This window comes from Mus musculus, chromosome 15 (assembly GCF_000001635.26).
Source record: "Mus musculus strain C57BL/6J chromosome 15, GRCm38.p6 C57BL/6J".
NCBI lineage: Eukaryota > Metazoa > Chordata > Mammalia > Rodentia > Muridae > Mus > Mus musculus.
In genome coordinates this window covers 37,921,131-37,939,108 of record NC_000081.6, presented here as the reverse complement: position 1 = coordinate 37,939,108, position 17,978 = coordinate 37,921,131, and the positions used below count along the sequence as shown (strand labels likewise).

At 40.4% G+C, this 17,978-nt stretch overlaps 1 protein-coding gene across 4 annotated transcripts in view; it reads left to right on the top strand.

Moving 5' to 3' along the window:
* Window positions 1–15,157, top strand: part of Rrm2b (ribonucleotide reductase M2 B (TP53 inducible)) — a 37,168-nt gene extending 22,011 nt beyond the window's left edge. For 3 of the 4 annotated variants that reach the window (NM_199476.1, NM_001357023.1, NM_001357022.1), the window contains exons 6-9: window positions 1,760–1,893; window positions 7,403–7,507; window positions 9,958–10,071; window positions 11,712–15,157. In NM_199476.1, the coding sequence (NP_955770.1) occupies window positions 1,760–1,893; window positions 7,403–7,507; window positions 9,958–10,071; window positions 11,712–11,864 (506 nt within the window). In that variant the 3' untranslated portion in view covers window positions 11,865–15,157. The other variant, XM_011245361.3, reaches the window with a different exon arrangement.
* Window positions 15,158–17,978: the final 2,821 nt, after the last annotated feature.

Below are 17,978 nucleotides of genomic sequence, written 5' to 3'. Positions count from 1 at the left end.
CCAGATCTCTTACAGATAATTATCTATCTGAAATTACTTTAACAATTAAAAATGTCAGTCATTATCTGTAATATAATTAGTTGCAAGCTAAAAGTATAAACTAATATTCAATTATGGATGAAATAATTGAAGCAGTGATTATATTTATATTGTAATATTTATTATATTCACATTAAAGTGTCCTATAATCTTTTATGAGTACTCAGTCAGCACTTTTTAAAGTTATAGTTCTTCAGTTTTTTCCAAAGCAGCTTTTTTTTTTTCATTCTTTTCTCTTATATTACATCCCAAACCCAGTTTCCCTTCCCTCCTCTCCTCCCAATCCCTTCCCCCACTTCCACTCTCCCCAGATCCACTCCTCCTCAGTTTCCCTTCAGAAAAGGGCAAGCCACTCAGGGATTAGCAGCCAAACATGCCATATCAAGTGGCCATAAGACTAGGCACATCCCCTCATATTAAGGCTGGATGAGTCAACCCAGTAGGAGGAAAAGGGTCCTGAAAGCAGACAAAGAGTCCGGCCTGTTCCCACTGTTAGCAATCCCATAAGTACCCTTGAGCTGCAGAACTATAGCAGATGCAGAGGACCTAGGCCAGTCTCTGTGAGTCACAGTGAGCCCTGGTTAGTTGATTATATAGGCCATGTTCTTACAGTGTCCTTGACCCTTCTGGCTCCTACAGTGCTTCCTCCCCATCTTCCACAGGATTTCTGGAGCTCTGCCCAATGTTTGGCTGTGGGTCTCTCCATCTGTTTCCATTGGTGGCTGGATGAAGCCTCTCTGATGATGGGTACCAATGGCATCTATAAAGATGGGCTAGAAGTCTTTTCATGTTGGAAGTTACTAATAGACAGTTTGGACTCCCATCTCTCTGCTGGTTCATCTGTTTGATGTGAAGTTATCAAGGGAAGAAGAAGGGAAACCTGACAACTTTAGAGCCAGCCAGGAGCACCTCAGTTATCCTGCTCTCTGAACTATTTGTTCTAAAGATCAGAAAGCCTGGGTTTTAACGTAAAAATTGGACATTTCTATTGGATGAATTTTAAATTAAAAAAATTTGTCATTAGTGTGTGTGTGTTATAATCCATAAATGTCTAGAGACAGTGTTACAGATAGGATACCACTAAAGACATTTTAGGAATGAGTTTCTACAGAGTTCTTGCCTAATAGTGAGTAAACTTTTAAGTTGGCTCTTCTATCTTTAACAGAACATTTTATCATATAGGTGAATTCATTGCTTTCAGCTGATTTTTAAAATTATTCTATAACAATAACAATGTTTTTAAAAAATGTTTACTAGTAGTCTTTTAGCAACAAAAATTGCCAACAAAAATATAAACCTTAGCAACCACTCCTCCCCTTAGCAGACAGTTGACATAAAGTTTATCTTGTACCTCCCATTCTAGTACACACAAGTTTACACAGGGAACTCTCACACATGTCTTTACAGGTAAATCCGTGTGTGTGTGTGTGTGTATGTGTGTGTGTGTGTGTGTGTGTGTGTGTGCGCTCGTGCACAGGCAGACAACAGCACCTACCCAAGTTCATGTTTGTCACAGAGTTTGAAATAAACATGTCTTTCCACTTTAGCAGGCAGGAATGGGAAACCCTTGCTTTGAAGACCTTTGTACACAATACTCACATTTGTTTTGTTTCTTAGGAAGATAGTTTAACGTTGTAAAAGGCCCCATATATTTATAAATGCTTATAAACCTGCAAATGTCTGCAGTATCTAGTTAGAAATGGAACTGTTTTTCTCCTAGGGGAAAGAGTGGTGGCCTTTGCTGCTGTGGAAGGAATTTTCTTCTCTGGATCATTTGCTGCAATATTCTGGCTAAAGAAGAGAGGCCTCATGCCTGGACTGACTTTTTCAAATGAACTGATCAGCAGGGATGAAGTAAGGAAAGATGTGTTCTTCCACTTGTGTTATATGTGGTCACTTGTTTTTCTTTTTCCTGGAGAAGTATTTCCTGAAACAAGTATTCTGGAAATGAAAAGGAACTAGAAACCCGTTTCTTTCTGGGCCTGTGTGACACCATTTTCCTTCTGCATCTCCTACCATTCCTCTCTGGTCACTACGAATCCTTAAGCATGAATGGACTTACAGATTTTTGCCTTGGGCTCTTATTATTAGTGACTCCCTGGCTAATTCTAATTGTTCTTGTTGAGTCAGCCACCATTTAAGTGCTCATAGCTTCTCAGGCTTTATCTATATTCCAGATAGTTGCAGGTCCCAAACCTACATTCCAGTACGTGCTAGTGTTTTCCTGGTAGTATCTCCAACAACTATCTCAGGAATCAAGATTCGTTATCATCTCCCAAACATGCTACTCGATTTGTCTTCCTGTCTTGCAAATGTCACCGTTTCCCCTTCTACTCAGAAAAGGGGACACTCCCCATTGGGTACCACCCCACCCTGGGAATCTAGTCCCAGCAGGACTAAGCACCTCCTCTCCTACTGAGGCCCAACCAGGCAGTCCAGGTAGGGGAAGGGGATCCAATGGAAGGCAACAGAGTCAGAAACAGCCCCCATGCCCTACTCCAATTGTTAGGGGACCCACATGAAGTCCAAGCTGCACATCTGCTACAAATGTGGGGGGATGGCTAGTTCCTGCCCCTGCATGCTCTTTGGTTGGTGGTTCAGGCTCTGTGAACCTCCATAGGCTTATGTTAGTTGACTCTGTAGGTCTTCCTGTGGTATTCTTGACCCTTCCAGCTCACTCACTTCTGTCACCCACTCTTCCACAAGACTCCCTGAGCTCTACCTCTACCTGATGTTTGGCTATGGGTCTCTGCATCTGCTTCCATCCGCCGGTGGATGAGGTCTCTCAGGAGACAGTTGTGCTAAGTTTCTGTGTGCAAGCATAGCAAATTATCATTTAATAGTGTCAGGATTGGCTCTCTCTCATGAAATAAGTCTTAAGTTGGGCCGGTCATTGGAAGGACTTCTAATGGAAGCCCTGCTTGGCTAAGGAGGTGGCTACTTCAGCCTGCATCCACCAATGGTAGGAATCTCAGCTAGGGTCACCCCTAGAGACTCCCTGTAGCCTCCCCCATCCCAGGTCTCCAGCTGGTTCCAGAGATGTCCCATCATCGACTCTAAGCTTTTTAGCATAGAGACTATTTTTATTTTCACTTATTTCAATGTTTAGTCCATGTTTGCCATCTAGTTCACATGTGTCATCCACACTAGCATGGGCTTCTCAGCTCATTTCTTCTTAAGTAACCTTCTCAAGTTATTTCTCTGATGCTCCATTTCTTCAACTATAAACTCTAATGGGTTATTAGAATGTAAAAAAACAATAAGTGTGAAAAGTATTTAACTTTTAAAAGATTTGGGTGTATTGATTTTTGTCTGAAGGTATGCATGTGTACCCTCTAGCATATCTGGTGCCCTTGGAGTTCAGAAGAGACTTGGAGCCCCTGACACTGTAATTATTGATGGGTTGTGAGCCACCACGTGGTAGTGCTGGGAGCTAAACCCAGTCCTTTTCAAGAGCAAGTGCTCTGAACCCCTGAGCTAACTCTCCAGCCCTATGGATAGTATTATTTTTAAGTGCATAAATGCTTCATATAATTACACTCTTCTGTTTGATATCTTTAACTTTCTATAGTTTAGACAGTAAATGCCATGATTATTATAAAGAATTTAGCAAAAGGCCAATGAAAGTAGAGGTAATAATGTTTAGTATTTTGTTATATTCCTTTAGAGACATTTCTACACTTAAACCTCTCCGTTTCTCTTTCTCTAGCCCCACCCCCTAGGTGTGTAAATCATATTTTTATAATTTATAGCTTTTATATTTTTTTTATTTGTTTGAGACAGATCTCACCACATAGCCCAGGCTAGCCTTGTATTGGTGTTTTCCTGCTTCCCCCTGATGAGTGTTGGGATTACAGGCATGAGTCCCCACACCATTCTTTTTCCAGCTGCCAAATGTTGTGAACCCCTTTTCTATATTAAACATTGTTTCAAAACAGTTTGGTACGGCCATACAATTCTGATGAACAAATGTATCATTTACTTGGTCCTAATTAGAAATTTGTTTCTAGAATTTTTGTTTAGCCTTTTTCTTTTTGAGACAGCATCTTACTGTGTAACCCTAACCGGCTTGAAGCTCATTATGCAGAGCAGACTTGCCTGAACTCACAGAGATCTGCCTTCTCTGCTTCCTGGGTGCCGGGGTTACAAATATTCACCACCATGCCAGGTTGCTTTGCTTTACTAAAGTGAAACTTTGCATAGAAACTTTGTCCGAGCTTTTTACTTTTCTTCAATTCAATCGCAGAGAACAATTAGCAGGTCATTTATACTCACTTGCAGATTTCTTTCCAGAAATTTTATAGACAGCTCCACTTAGCCATGCATGGACATTTTCTTACGTTATCCTCTCGAGAGTTTAGATGAATTTGCTAAGTTTTTGACAAATCTGATAGATAAGTTGGCATTGTGTTGTGTTTGTCTTTATTTGTTTGTTGCTGATGCTAAGCTCTTTCTCAGGATTAAAGTAGCCATTTGTGTATTCCCTGTAGTTTCCTCTTGTTCTTTGCCAGTATTCCAGTAGTGACATTTAGGTTTCTTGCTTGAGTATTTTATGGCCATTTGTATGTATACTGTAATCCTTAGTGGAAGGTTCTTATTTACCATGGCTATTGGCAGATTCCTAAAGCAAAGTGATTTATTGGCCTTCTTGATTATTATTGCTTTTGTTTGTTTGTTTTCAAGACAGGGCTACTCTGTGTAGCCCTGGCTGTCATAGAACTTGCTCTACTTGCTCTGAAGACCAGGCTGGCCTTGAACTCAGAGATTTACCTGTCTCTGTCTCCTAAGTGCTGGGATTAAAGGAGTGTGACACCTTGCTTCACTTGATTAATCTCTTTTAACATTGTTTACTAAATTTGTTATATATATATACATATATATATATATGTATATATATATATTATATGATCACAATTTCAATTCTATTTTATTTATGTTAAACATTTTCTCAAAATTATTCTTTAATTTGAAAAAAATTATTACATATATTTATTGTGTCTATGTGTGTGCGCACGCGCCTGTCTGCCTGGGTGGCACCTGCCATGGCACATGTCTGGAGGTCAGAGGACACTTTGTTGGTTTACTTCTTCTACTGTGTTGGCCCTAGGTACTGGACTCAGGTCATCAGGGTTGGCAGCAAAGCCTTTCCCCACTGAATCATCTTGCTAGCTCTGATTTTTGTTTGTTTGTTTGTTTGTTTGTTTTGTTTTTGTTTTTTGAGACAGGGTTTCTCTGTGTAGCCCTGGATGTCCTGGAACTCACTTTGTAGACCAAGCTAGCCTTGAACTCAGAAATCCGCCTGCCTCTGCCTCCCAAGTGCTGGGATTAAAGGCGTGCACCACCACTGCCTGGCAGTCAGCTCTGATTTTTTAAAGATAGGGTTCTCATGTATTTCAAGCTGGTCTCAGATTCACTGTTTAGCAGAGGACAACCTTAAACTTCTCTGATCCTCTCTACTCCCCGACTACTAGAATTACATATGTGAGGCAGCACACCCAGTTTTATCCTGTGGTGAGGAACAAGCTCAGGGCCTCCGGTGCGCTAGGCAAGCCATCTACAGATGAGCTATTTTCCTGCTTCTCCCCGCTTTGTTTTGAGACAGGGTCTAACAGAGTTGCCCAGACTGGTGCTGAACACTTTCTGTAACCGAGGCAGGCCTTGATCGTTTTCTCCTACCTCAACTGCTCTCGTAGCTGAGATTACAAGCCTGTACTTCAGTAGGCACTGGTATCTTTATATAGTTGGTAGACTACATCTCAAAATGTTCATTTTAAAAATGTGTTTGTAAGGTATTTTGCACTTATCCTTTCAGAATAGTGTTTGGATTTATAAATTTCAGGATTTTGATTGGAATTGCTTTAAATTGCAGAGTTAATTGTATTCATGGATTGGTTTGATGGTCATTACCTTTGATTTCCTGGTCTCTGCAGGAGATAGCTAGCGGCCAGCTCTAACTGATATTTTACCATCTCTCATGCTGCCTTTGCTAATCCAGGCGTCTCCCAAGTCAATTCTGTGGGAAGATAACTAGTACAGCATCCAAGATTAGCTTTCAAAAGGTAGGGTTTTCTGTTAGTGTTGTTTATTCAGATAGTTTGACAGAGAATAGTAACTTGAAGCAACATCCTTGATGGGAGGCTCCTATCTGAGTGGTTGGTCTTTTGTTGTTTCACTTACAAAACCTAAGTAACTGAATTGGAACCTCTTATGGTGAGTACTCCTTCCCCTTTCTTGCTCACTTACAAAGTTATTTCTTTCTTTGTAGTTTAAAAATATGAACTGGCTCTATCTTGGCAGCACACTCTAGTTAATATTGTTGGGAATCTCATTGTCTTCCTGCATGTGGCCTTGCTTCTTTTTTCTGTTTTGTATTTGTGAAATATGGTTTTTTGGGTTGCCAGCTTGTTATCTGCTCTGATTTAGCTTCCGAGTGCTGACTGCTTTGTTCTGCAGCTTCTTAGGGGTTTATACTAACCACAGCATTTGCATAATCATTTTGTGCTCAAAGCTGGTTCCTATTTATTTTCTTTGTTGAGTTGTTGGCCATGGCTTCAGCTGGTGTACATCCTGCTTTTCCAATTCCACTGCACCAAGCTCACTGCTATCTCGAGATGTTACTTAATGTAAACACCACACTTTTGGAGCCTCTGTGAGTGAGTTTCATTAGTTCTTTAGATGTTGCTCTCTTAGCTCCCCCCCCGCCCCCTGTGATACAGAAGCAAGTTAAGGATGGAAGGAAGGGCTTGTTCTGGCATATGGGCAAGGGTAGGTCTGTCACAGCAGGAAGGCATGGCAGCATCGGCTGTTCCTGTTCTCGTGAAACAGAGTGAGGACAGCTGCTGCTCAGTTTACTCCTGCTTTTTGTCTGGTTCAGGACCACAGCCTTGTGGACTGGAGCCACCTGCATTTAAGGGTTGATCTTCCACCTTCATCTGCCTACTGTAGAAAAATCAGACATGCTCAGAGATCTGTTTCTATGGTGATTCTCACTCCTATCAAGTTGGCAACCAACACTTATCATCATAACTGTTTTTTAATCCTTCTTAAATTTTTGACATTTAAAAATAATCAGTTTCATGCTGTCTCTTCTTAGTTTGTTTTCTTTTCCAAAATGTATTTGTTACATTTTTTGGTTTGTTTAGAAATTAGTGTTTCGATGTTAATAAACTAAGATTTACAATCATTGGAAGTTTTTAAGTTATTAACTTGATATTCAGTGCAATTTAAAGGAAAGAGGTTCCTGGCTTGATCATTCCTTTCACCTCTAGGAAGTTGCATGTTCCTACTCCATACAGTACATGGATGCATTGTTTACAGTAGCTACTTAAAGTTCTTTAACAGTCTCGCTTGTCTTCTGCGTTAGGGACTTCACTGTGACTTTGCCTGCCTGATGTTTCAGTACTTGGTAAACAAGCCTTCAGAAGATAGAGTGAGGGAAATCATTGCTGATGCTGTTCAAATCGAGCAGGTAAGTGCTGGAGTCTAATGTGGTCGGCATATCTCATCGTCACATGACCACATCCTATTTTTTTTTTTTTATTTTTTTGGCTTCATTTTTGTTTTATGTCCATGGGTGTTTTGCTTGCATGTATATCTATGCTCCACATGCATGCTTGCTGCCCATGGAAGCCAGAAAAGGAGTCAGGTGTCCTGGAAATAGAGATGCATATGGTTGCGAGGTATCCTATGAGTGCTGGAAATCAAAGCCCAATCCTTTAGAAGAGCATCCAGTGCTTCTAACCACTGACCAATCTCTCCAGTCCCTGTATTTTGTTTTTAAAACTTGTTTGAAAGGTAAGATATGATCTTGTGTGAGCTAGCCTTGAACTCCAGAGCTAATTCACACCTCTAGCTGATCCTCCTGGTACTGTGCTAATGTACTCAGAAGCATTTGACTATTAAGTTGTCATTTGTAGGTCAATGTGAGCAAATTCATGTAGTCCAGTTTGACAGTTATGTTAGTGTCTTTTCTATTTCTGTGACAGAACACCAACTTACAAGAGAAAAGCATTTGATTTGGGACTCAAGATTGCAGAGTCCATGACTATCATGGTGGGGAGCATGGCATTAGGCAGGCATGGTGCTGGTGTTTATATACTAGCCGAGAGTTTATATCCTATCCACATTAGGAGGCAAAAAGGCCTAACTGGGAGTGGCATGGGCTATCCCCAGTGACACACACACACTTCCTCTAACGATGCCACACCTCCTAATCATCCCCAAACAATCCCATCAACTAGGGACCAAGTATCAAAATAGATGAGCCTATGGCGGCTGGTTCTCATCAACCACGAGAGTACTGACACGTGATGTATTGAAGTTGTTACCTCAGTTTGTAATTTTGTTAAGTTAGTCTTCATTATATATCAGGGTTTTTTGTATACCTGGTTTATTTCAGGGCTATATTTTGTTTTAATTTATTTTAAATTAATTTAAATATATATTTTATAAAATTATATAAATATATAATTTAAATAATTATATTTAATGTATCTTTTAAGTATTATTCCATAACAGACATTTTAACTATTGTATATATGTGTGTGTATGTGTGTTTTTGTGTGTGTCTGTTATTTTCTCTGTGCATTGGTGTTTTGCCTGCATGTATGTATATATGTACATATATGTATATATGAGGGTGTCAGATTCTAGAACTGTAGTTTCAGACAGTTGTGAGCTGCCATCTGGGTGCTGGGAATTGAAACTAGGGCCTTTGGAAGAACAGCCAGTGCTTTTATCTGCGGATCCATCTCTCCAGCCCTTATTTTTATATTCTTTACTATGGAATGGCAGTTTTTGTTTCATAGTTTCAATAACATAGCAGTTTGCCTAGCTGAAAACAAACTAAACAGTCACAAAATGAGTAAGTAAGTGACTTAGTGAGGTAAACTTAGCTTAGGACCTGCAAAGCTTTGTGACTAGAGACAACTTGATAATCTACTTACATGTGTTTTGTATCACTCGTAAGAACTAACTTAAAAATGAAATTTACTTACCTTCTTTTTAAAGAGTACGTACTTTGTAGGATGTTTTTCATGCTGTGAGGGGAAGGCTGCACATCTTGGCATCTTCTACCACTTTGAAGATGAATTTCATGGTTAATGTGCTTCCACTTTTCTCCATTTCCACTTTACCACTCACTGTCTTTCAGTTGGACTTCAGTTTATCTTCCAACCTCCAAATCCATGTCTGTCCATTCTCATACTCTCTGGAACCGATGTCTCTCTCTCTCTGCTCCTGTTGCAGTCATGCTGCCAAGGTGGTGGTCTTTGTAGAGCTGTCTGTAGAGCTGTCTGCAGGATAAAGCATTCTCCTCTTCTCTGTTGAGGAGATCTAGAAGCTAGGTCCTAGACATTGAAGGATCCAGTAATGTGCTATTTTCTACTTAACTTTGGTGCCCCGAGAATGTGAAATCATACGATTAATACTATCCCAAACATTTGTAAACAGATGACTATCATGTGTCATGTTAAATTTATTCTGGCATACCTTGCCTTGAGTAAAATCAGTGTCTAGAGTATGAATAATTCTAAACTCCTCCATGTTAGTCACTTCCTCTGTGAGAAACTTAAGGGAAGAAGTACCTATTTTGGTTCATGGCTCAGAAGATATTGTCATAGCAAGGAAGGTTCTAGTAGGAGCTTAAAGTACAGCTTGTTTAGATTTTGGCAGACCAGCAAGTAGAGTTGGGATGGGGAAAAGGCCTTCAAGCTCACACCCAGCGAACTATTTCTGCCAGCCAAGTCTGAGCTCTTAAAGGTTCTATGGCCTTTCTACACAGGTAGGGACCAAATGTTCAAACGCATGAACATGTAGGGGGCATTTCAGATTCCAACCATAATACTTTATATTTGGGAAATGTATGCTTATTTTATTGTTATTTTTTTGTTCCTTATTCTGATTTTGTTTGCATTCCAGGAGTTTTTAACAGAAGCCTTGCCTGTTGGCCTCATTGGAATGAACTGTGTTTTGATGAAACAGTACATTGAGTTTGTAGCTGACAGATTACTTGGAGAACTTGGATTCTCAAAGGTAAATAAAGTGTTTTAAAACATGTGACTAGTGGTTTTAGTTACTGTTCCATTGCTGTGAAAAGATGCAAGGCAGCTTATCAAAGAAAACACGTGGTGGAGCCTTGTTTACAGTTTGAGAGGGTGAGTCCGTGGCTGTCATGCAGGGAGCAGAGCAGAAGGCAGTCAAGCCTGGTGCTGGAGCAGGGGCTCAGAGCTACATCCTGATCTATCATAGACAGGAAGCAGAGAAAACAACTTCAAAAAACACATCCACAGTGACACACCTCCTCTAACAGTCCATACGTCCAGCTCACCAGCTCAAAACCAAACATTCAAATATATGAGCCTCTGGGGTCTATTCTCATTCAAACCACCATACTACCAATAAAATGTTATAGGCAAATAAGGTCTCTAAAGTTAATTTTACTGAAAGTGTTGGAGTCTGCCAAAAACCCCTCACTCATAAAGACCACAGAGACTGCCATCGCTGCAAACCGCAAGAGGTTTTTATTAATCCAACATGTTGCCCCCCCCCCCCCCACCGGTCTCAGCACGCAGGCCAGAGGAGAGACCCCGAATGAACAAAGAACACACTTTTTATACCTTCTAAAGGGAAGATTTAGGCAACAGGTTAGCTGGCTTATTCTTTTGTGTGTTTGTTTTGTTTTTTGAGACAGGTTTTCTCTGTGTAGCCCTGGCCATCCTGGAACTCACTGTGTAGACCAGGCTGGCCTCAAACTCAGAAATCTGCCTGCCTCTGCCTCCCAAGTGCTGGGATTAAAGGCATGTGTCACCACTGCCCGGCTAGCTGGCTTATTCTAATTGGTGTAGCAAGTAACCCTTTCAGACATTGGTTGGTTTGTATAGGGTGACTAAGTAACCCTTTGGCCTAGTCCCTCACTCTGCCTGCTCTTGTGGTTTTTCAGCAAAGCAGCAGAATGTTTTGAACTTATGGGTCAGCTAGTAACATCACAGCTATTATGTCACGGCTATTAACATCAGAGTAATTCTAGCAACAAGGTCAGGGTGGTTTGTGTTTTTTTCAGAATTCAGTGTAGGGTGGGGTAGAGGAATTTTTCTGAAAACTGTTATTTTTGTTGTGGTTATTATTCAGGGTCTCTAAACTTAGTCCTCAGGGTGGTATAATAATCTAGGCACTATCTGAACCAAAACACAAGAGACATGGTCATTCTGACCACGGAAACTATACAGTCTGGAAGTCCCTTCAGAGGGGGGAGGGGCTGGGTGGTCTTGAATTTATTTTGGATTCTACAAAAGCATTTGTAATACATTAATCTACTTTTAAAATACAAGGGACACATTAGATGTGTGATGTTTATCTGTAACTCTAACATTTCTAAGGATCGAAAGTTTGTGGCCAATCTGGGGTACCTGCCCCATCTCTGATAAACAGACAAATACATAAAATTTGTAGGACAGAGACTTGTTTTATAAGGAAAAAATGGTTTTGCAAAAACCTTTGAAACTTTAAATGAAACTGGGAACAGCCATCAGAAACCCTCAGTACCTTAGTGGAGCAGTGTGGCTGTAGGCGACTATGAAGTGGAGTCCTGCCCTCTGGGTTTTGCCATTTTGCCCTTGCTGTGAGATTTAATTTGGATTCTTTAGAATGTCTAATGGCGTTTCTTTTCTTTCCAGATTTTTCAGGCAGAAAATCCCTTTGATTTTATGGAGAACATTTCATTAGAAGGGAAAACAAATTTCTTTGAGAAACGAGTTTCTGAGTATCAGCGATTTGCAGTCATGGCCGAAACCACAGATAATGTCTTCACCTTGGATGCAGATTTCTAAAGCCCTCCTCATTTAAAAAAAAAAATCTATAGAATTCGGCTGTGGTAGTACATGCCTTAGTCCAGTCCTCAGAGGAAGCTGAGGGCACGTGGATCTCTGGGTTTGAGGATGATCAGGGATACATACTGAGATCTATCTCAAAAGCAACAGAACAGCGAAAACAAACAAAACACATGGAAACCTGTTGTTGGTAAATAGCAATCTATTTTTGTCTTTTTGAAACTTTCAGTATCTCATTTAAGGGAATGAGAATTTGAATAGAAGGAAATATAAAACTAAATTCTAAATGATTTAATTTTATCTAAATGTACTTCAGTTTATTTATACAATGAAAGTGTGACCAATATGTCTTTTTTTTTTCCTTTTTGTCATAAGCACTTAAGATGGCATTAAGAGCATAGATTTAGGAGTCAGGTATGAGCTTGATATTCTGGCTTACTCCTTGATGTGACCTTGGCAAGTCAGTTAGTCACTGTAAACGTCAGGATATTTATCTGTAAAATTTGTATAATAGTAAGTCCCAAGTTCATGGAGGTGACCAGAGGGCTAATATACAGAAATAGTTTGTTTATCTAATACTTTTATCTCCACTGCCTCACCTGCTAATTAATATTAGTGAGAAGATCAAGTACAGTGGCGTTGTGATGCAGTCCACTCCTCGCCAGAGAGTGACTGAGGGGTGGATTGAGATAAAGAATTCATTGAATCTTTGTGGTTTTAATGTTTGCAGGAGGAATATAAGGGTCTCCTTAGAGAGATCATAATTCTTGTCAACTGCTTTGAATTCATTAATCTGCAGTAAAGAAATAATATATAGCTCTTAATTGCTTATCGTGGGAGGCTTATGGAGTAGTAGACTCCAGGTTACCATGGTTGTGGTTCTTGTAAGCAAAGTGATTCTTCTTTAGGAATTAAAAGGATAACTGTTGCCAGGGACAGCCCAGGGGTGTTTAGAACCTGGATTGATGGGCATTTCTCAAAGTTGTCTTCTCAAACCTGGTAGATCTTCAGAGTTCTTGTGATGGAAAAAGAGATGCAGTCAGTGGGCTTGGGGAAGGCTGAGCATTCCATCCCTGCCTAGAATGCAGTCTGCAAAGCAGCTGCCCACATGTACACAACACAAGGCTGTCAGCACCTCCCACAGCTACTGAGTGCACTGGGGAAAGCTGTCCTAGAATCATTTATACACACTGGAAATGGAGAAAAGAAGGGAGGTGGGAGGGACTAGTGAACCATTTTGGATTTGTGCCAATCTGAGAAAGTGATTTAAGGTTGACGTCATCTTTATATCCTTATACTCTTAAGTCTCTACACTGTTATAAAGGAATGTTCTTTTAATGGACTGTCTATAAGGGAGATGGAAGTCTTTCTAAGAAAGATGCAGAGAGGCCAGGAGCCAGGACACCTGGGCAATGTGCCCTTCCTCATTTTCAGGAAAGTATCAAGAGGAAGCCTAAACCCCATCAAACCCGGTCCCTGGCTCAGTAAAGTTCCTGCTACTCAAGTGTGAGGTCCTGAATCCAGATCCCTAGCATAGCACACACGCACACACGTACACATGCACACACGCACACACCACCTGTACATGCACACATATGCACACACACAGAGTACAAATAAAATGATGGCAGCTGAAATTCAGAGGTTTATCTCTGTTGAAGTTTTTATTCTATTTGCTCTACAACTATCTGATCAAAACTCGGAATCCTAAATGAATGCAAGCCATACTTCCATTGTTAAAGGGAGCACCAGAAATGAAACATGGCTCTGTGCTTCCCATTTGTCATGTTATCACCCAGTAGCCCTCTAAGCACGACAGAGTAGCTATTACTAAAACATGGAGAGAGGAAGGAAGGCATCAGAGAAGCTGAAAAACTTAACTTTACAGGCACTGTCCTATAATATGTTGAGACTGTTACATCCTTTAAACTTCATCCATCATGATTTATTTTGTCTATTCTTTCATTAATTAAACTATTGCATACTACTATAACAGAGTATCAAAATATCATAGAACTCGGGGTATGTGGGTAGTATATTCCAAGGTATTCATCCACTATTATACAAAAACAGCTAAAACTTAAATTACCACAGACTGAAAGAAAACAGTTTTAAAGGTGTACATTCTCAAAGTTTTAAACCCGGTTCTTCATAAGTAGTGACAGGAACCTTTATGTGATACATGTTAATAGTAGCAATAAGCAAAACTGTATTTGAAAGAAGTCTTAATTCTGAAAAACTGAATTCTTAGTACACTGTTACATTACTACTCTCAGTATTCTGTATCCCTTCAGTGCCTCCAGGTTGCACATTTATTTATTATGTTTAGTATTTTGGTTCTTAGATATGGAAAAATCAAGTTATAAAATATCTTTTTAATATCTCACAGATAACAAAAAAATCAAGGTAATGCCATCTCTCTCTCTCTCTCTCTCTCTCTCTTTTTTTTTACAGTACATGCGTTTCAAAGAAGTGCAATTTGTCCTAGAGTTATGTTTTTATATTTCAAGATGATAAACAGCTTTGTTATGACCATAGTTTAAATAAATGTTTCAACACCTAGAATCATGATGTAGAGGAACTTTGGATGAATTTTTTGCAGGGCTGAGTTTCAATAATTAAGAGTTATTTTTGTGGATAGATCACTCCCAGCCATATCTTATTATTTGAACCTGTTACAGTTGTTTCATTTAAAAATCTCCAGATTCTATTTATGTAGCTACTTTATTATGTTTATTTTCCTTCTTTTAGTTGGTGTCTCATGTGGTCTGGCCTGGATCTCACACATAACCCTCTTGCTTCAGCCTCCCAGTCCCTGGGGTTATTGGTGTGTGATGCCATGCCCAGCTACCACTTTATGTTCTGTGCATGAAGAAATGTAGTGTTCATATTTAAAAATAATTTAATATTCAAAATTTTGTATTTTATATTTAAATGTTATTATGTCATTTTCAAAGACTCCAGATTTTTTTCACAATTAAGCAAAGACTCCAATGTCACTTCATTGATATGGAAACTCTTGATGGGCTACATTCAGGACAAATTAGTTCTAAAGTCAAAAATCATGTTTTGAATTCACTGAGGGAGTTGTCACCCAGCTCAGACAGAACTTGGGGCTGGTAATGATCATTTAACTAAATTACTAATTATTTAAACAAGTTTATTAGACATGGTGTTCCTAAATATATTTTGTTAAAATACATTATGGTAGTAAAACCAATTCTGCATGTAGAGTTTGAGGTTTTTTTGCTCTGAAAAATTATGACTTTTAAAATAAAGTTTACTGAAATAAATTGTGTAGTTATATCATTTTGTACATTTTTAAATGGGTATGACAATGTTTTTGGTTTGTACAGGCTCCCTCAGTGTCAACCGAAGGGAGTGTATTGTATTTCTAATTGTGCGTTCAGGTCAGTACAACACATTTATATGATTTGTTCAGGTATTCAAGCCACCACAGTTCTGACATCTGCCTACGACTCTCAGACCCTTCACTCGCCCAGGCCCACACCCTATCTTCCTCTTTTTGTTTCATTTATTTTCTTCTAAGACCCTCTAGACCAGCAGTTCTTAACCGGCGGGTCCCAATCCCTTTGGCAAACCTCTAACTCCGAAAATATTGCCATTACAATTCCTAACAGTAGCAAAATTACAATTATGAAGTAGAAATAAAAATAATTTTATGGTGGTGGTCAGCACAACATGAGGAACTGTATAAAGAGTTGACTCAACAGGAAAGTGGAGAACTCCCTCATCCACCACGTTACTACCAATTATTATTTCCAATCTCCTGAACTCTTCCTCCCCTGTATTTCATCAAGTATACACAAATCTAACAAGTTCTCCAGCACTACTCCAATGGAACAATCCTAGTTTTCTGTGTCTGCCCAGTAGCAAGTCAAATGCTGTAAAGAAAAGGTCATAGAATAGGGTTGGTGAGATGGCTGAACAGGTGAAAGTGCTTGCTATGCAGGCCTGGTGACTGGATTAGATCCGAAGAACCTACATAAAGATGGAAGGACTGACTCCCTGATGGTTGTCCTCTGACCTCCACAAATGCCCTGCAGTGTGCACTCTCACACTCACACACATACACAACAGTAACACATCAGAATGCTTAAGAAGTCATATAATGGATCAAAGTAGATTAATTCTCTATAAACTCATGATTGTCTGCTTCAACACAGCACAATCTGGCAGTCCTATTGCAGTTGTCTGGTAAATCCATTCTCCATTCTCCACTGTCTTAATTGGGGTCTTAATGGCTGTGATGAATCACTGTGACCAAAAAGCAAGTTGGGGGGAAAGGTTTATTTGGATTACACTTCCACAATACTATTAATCATCAAAGGAAGTCAGGACAGGAACTTAATCCCGGTAGAAACCTAAAGGCAGGAGCTGATGCTGAGGCCATGGAGGGGTGCTGCTTACTGGCTTGCTCAGCCTGCTTTCTTCCTTTCCCTTTCCCTTTCCCTTCCCCTTCCCCTTCCCCTTCCCCTTCCCCTTCCCCTTCCCCTTCCCCTTCCTTCCCTTCTTTCTTTCAAAGATTCATGTTATTTTTTATTTTCATTTATTTATTTTGTTATGTACACACTGTTCTGCCTGCATGTATGCCTGAAGGCCAGAAGAGGGCATCAGATCCCTTTACAGATGGTTGTGAGCCACCATGTGGTTGCTGGAAATTGAACTTGGGACCCTGGAAGAGCAGCCAATGCTCTTAAACTGCTGAGCTATCTCTCCAGCCCTCAGCCTACTTTCTTATAGAACACAGACCCAGCAGTCCAGGGATAGTCCACACACGATGAGCTGGGCCCTCCCACATCAGTCATGAATTAAGAAATGCCCAACAGGCTTGCATGCAGCCTGTACTATGGAGGCATTTCTTTTTTAACTGAGTTCCCTCCTCTCAGATAACTTTAGATCCTGTCAGGCTGACATCAAACCATCCAGCACACCCACCACTGTTTTTTCATACTTTCTCCTTAGCGTCATTCCCAAACCTCTGAGCGCCATACTCTTTGTGGACCTTTGACACAGAGATTCATAAAAATTAGCAGAAGATTTGACACTATAGAAACCCTAAGTCTAGAACCTAAGAAGTTGGCCATGGAATTCTGTATAAACAACATGACTGCTCGTTGGTCTGATAAGGGGAATGTTTTTATTTTAGATACGAAAAACATATCAGCCAGAGGCTTCTGGAAGAGTCCAGAGAAGAGAAAGAAACTAGTAGAGTGAACATAGCTAGGGGGATGGATCTGGCCAGAAGAGATGCAGGAGCAGAGAAAGGGGGAGAGGAACACAGAGAGAGGGATGGTGTGGGAAAGCAGAGAGAGGAGGAAGAGGGAGATGGGGTTTGGAAGGGGCCAGGCAAGGGAGCAGAGCCAAAATAACAGGGTTATAAGGAGAATGAGTAGCTGGGAGAGGGAAGACTGAGTTTTGGAATTTTAGGGGAGGAAGGAGGTGAGAAGAGCTAGGATGCTATTATAGACTTTGAAGTGTGTAACTTGTACTTGTGATACTGAGGGAGCCTGGAAGCCAGCATGAACTTGTATGCAGATAAGCAAAAGGGATAATTATTTGTCCCTTCTGCCTTTTGAAATGAGGAAATGGAGTTTCCTTTGAATCTGACATTGTGATAAGGGACAATGTAATCTCTTCTGTAACTGCTTGTCAGCTGAAATTAGGATGTTGTTATGGGGGCCCAGGAAGGCTGGCATATGGCTCCAGGACCAGACTGGGAAAAGTATTTAGGCAAGAGCAGGGGAGATCTATTTTGCTGTCCAGGTTCTGAAGGACCACCTGGGGTGTCAAAGGACAGGCTGCTTCGGAGCCGTCTCAAGTGTTCATCTAAAGCAGGGGCAGTGGGCAGTGGTTGGAGACCTGAGAAACTTTCATTAGAAGCATATGGTTTACTTCGCCTTTCAGCAAGGCCAGAGATCTCTGGTTCTCCAGAACCACTTGGGGCTGGCACGTTGCGGGCAGTTTTGGAGCAGTTTGCAGGCCCTGGCTGATTCCTGGATGCTGTCTGTCGACTGAGTAGAAATCTACTGAGGCAGATACAGTCTAGGGATACAGATAGGGACAGGAGGTGACATTCAGGAGCTTAGAGAA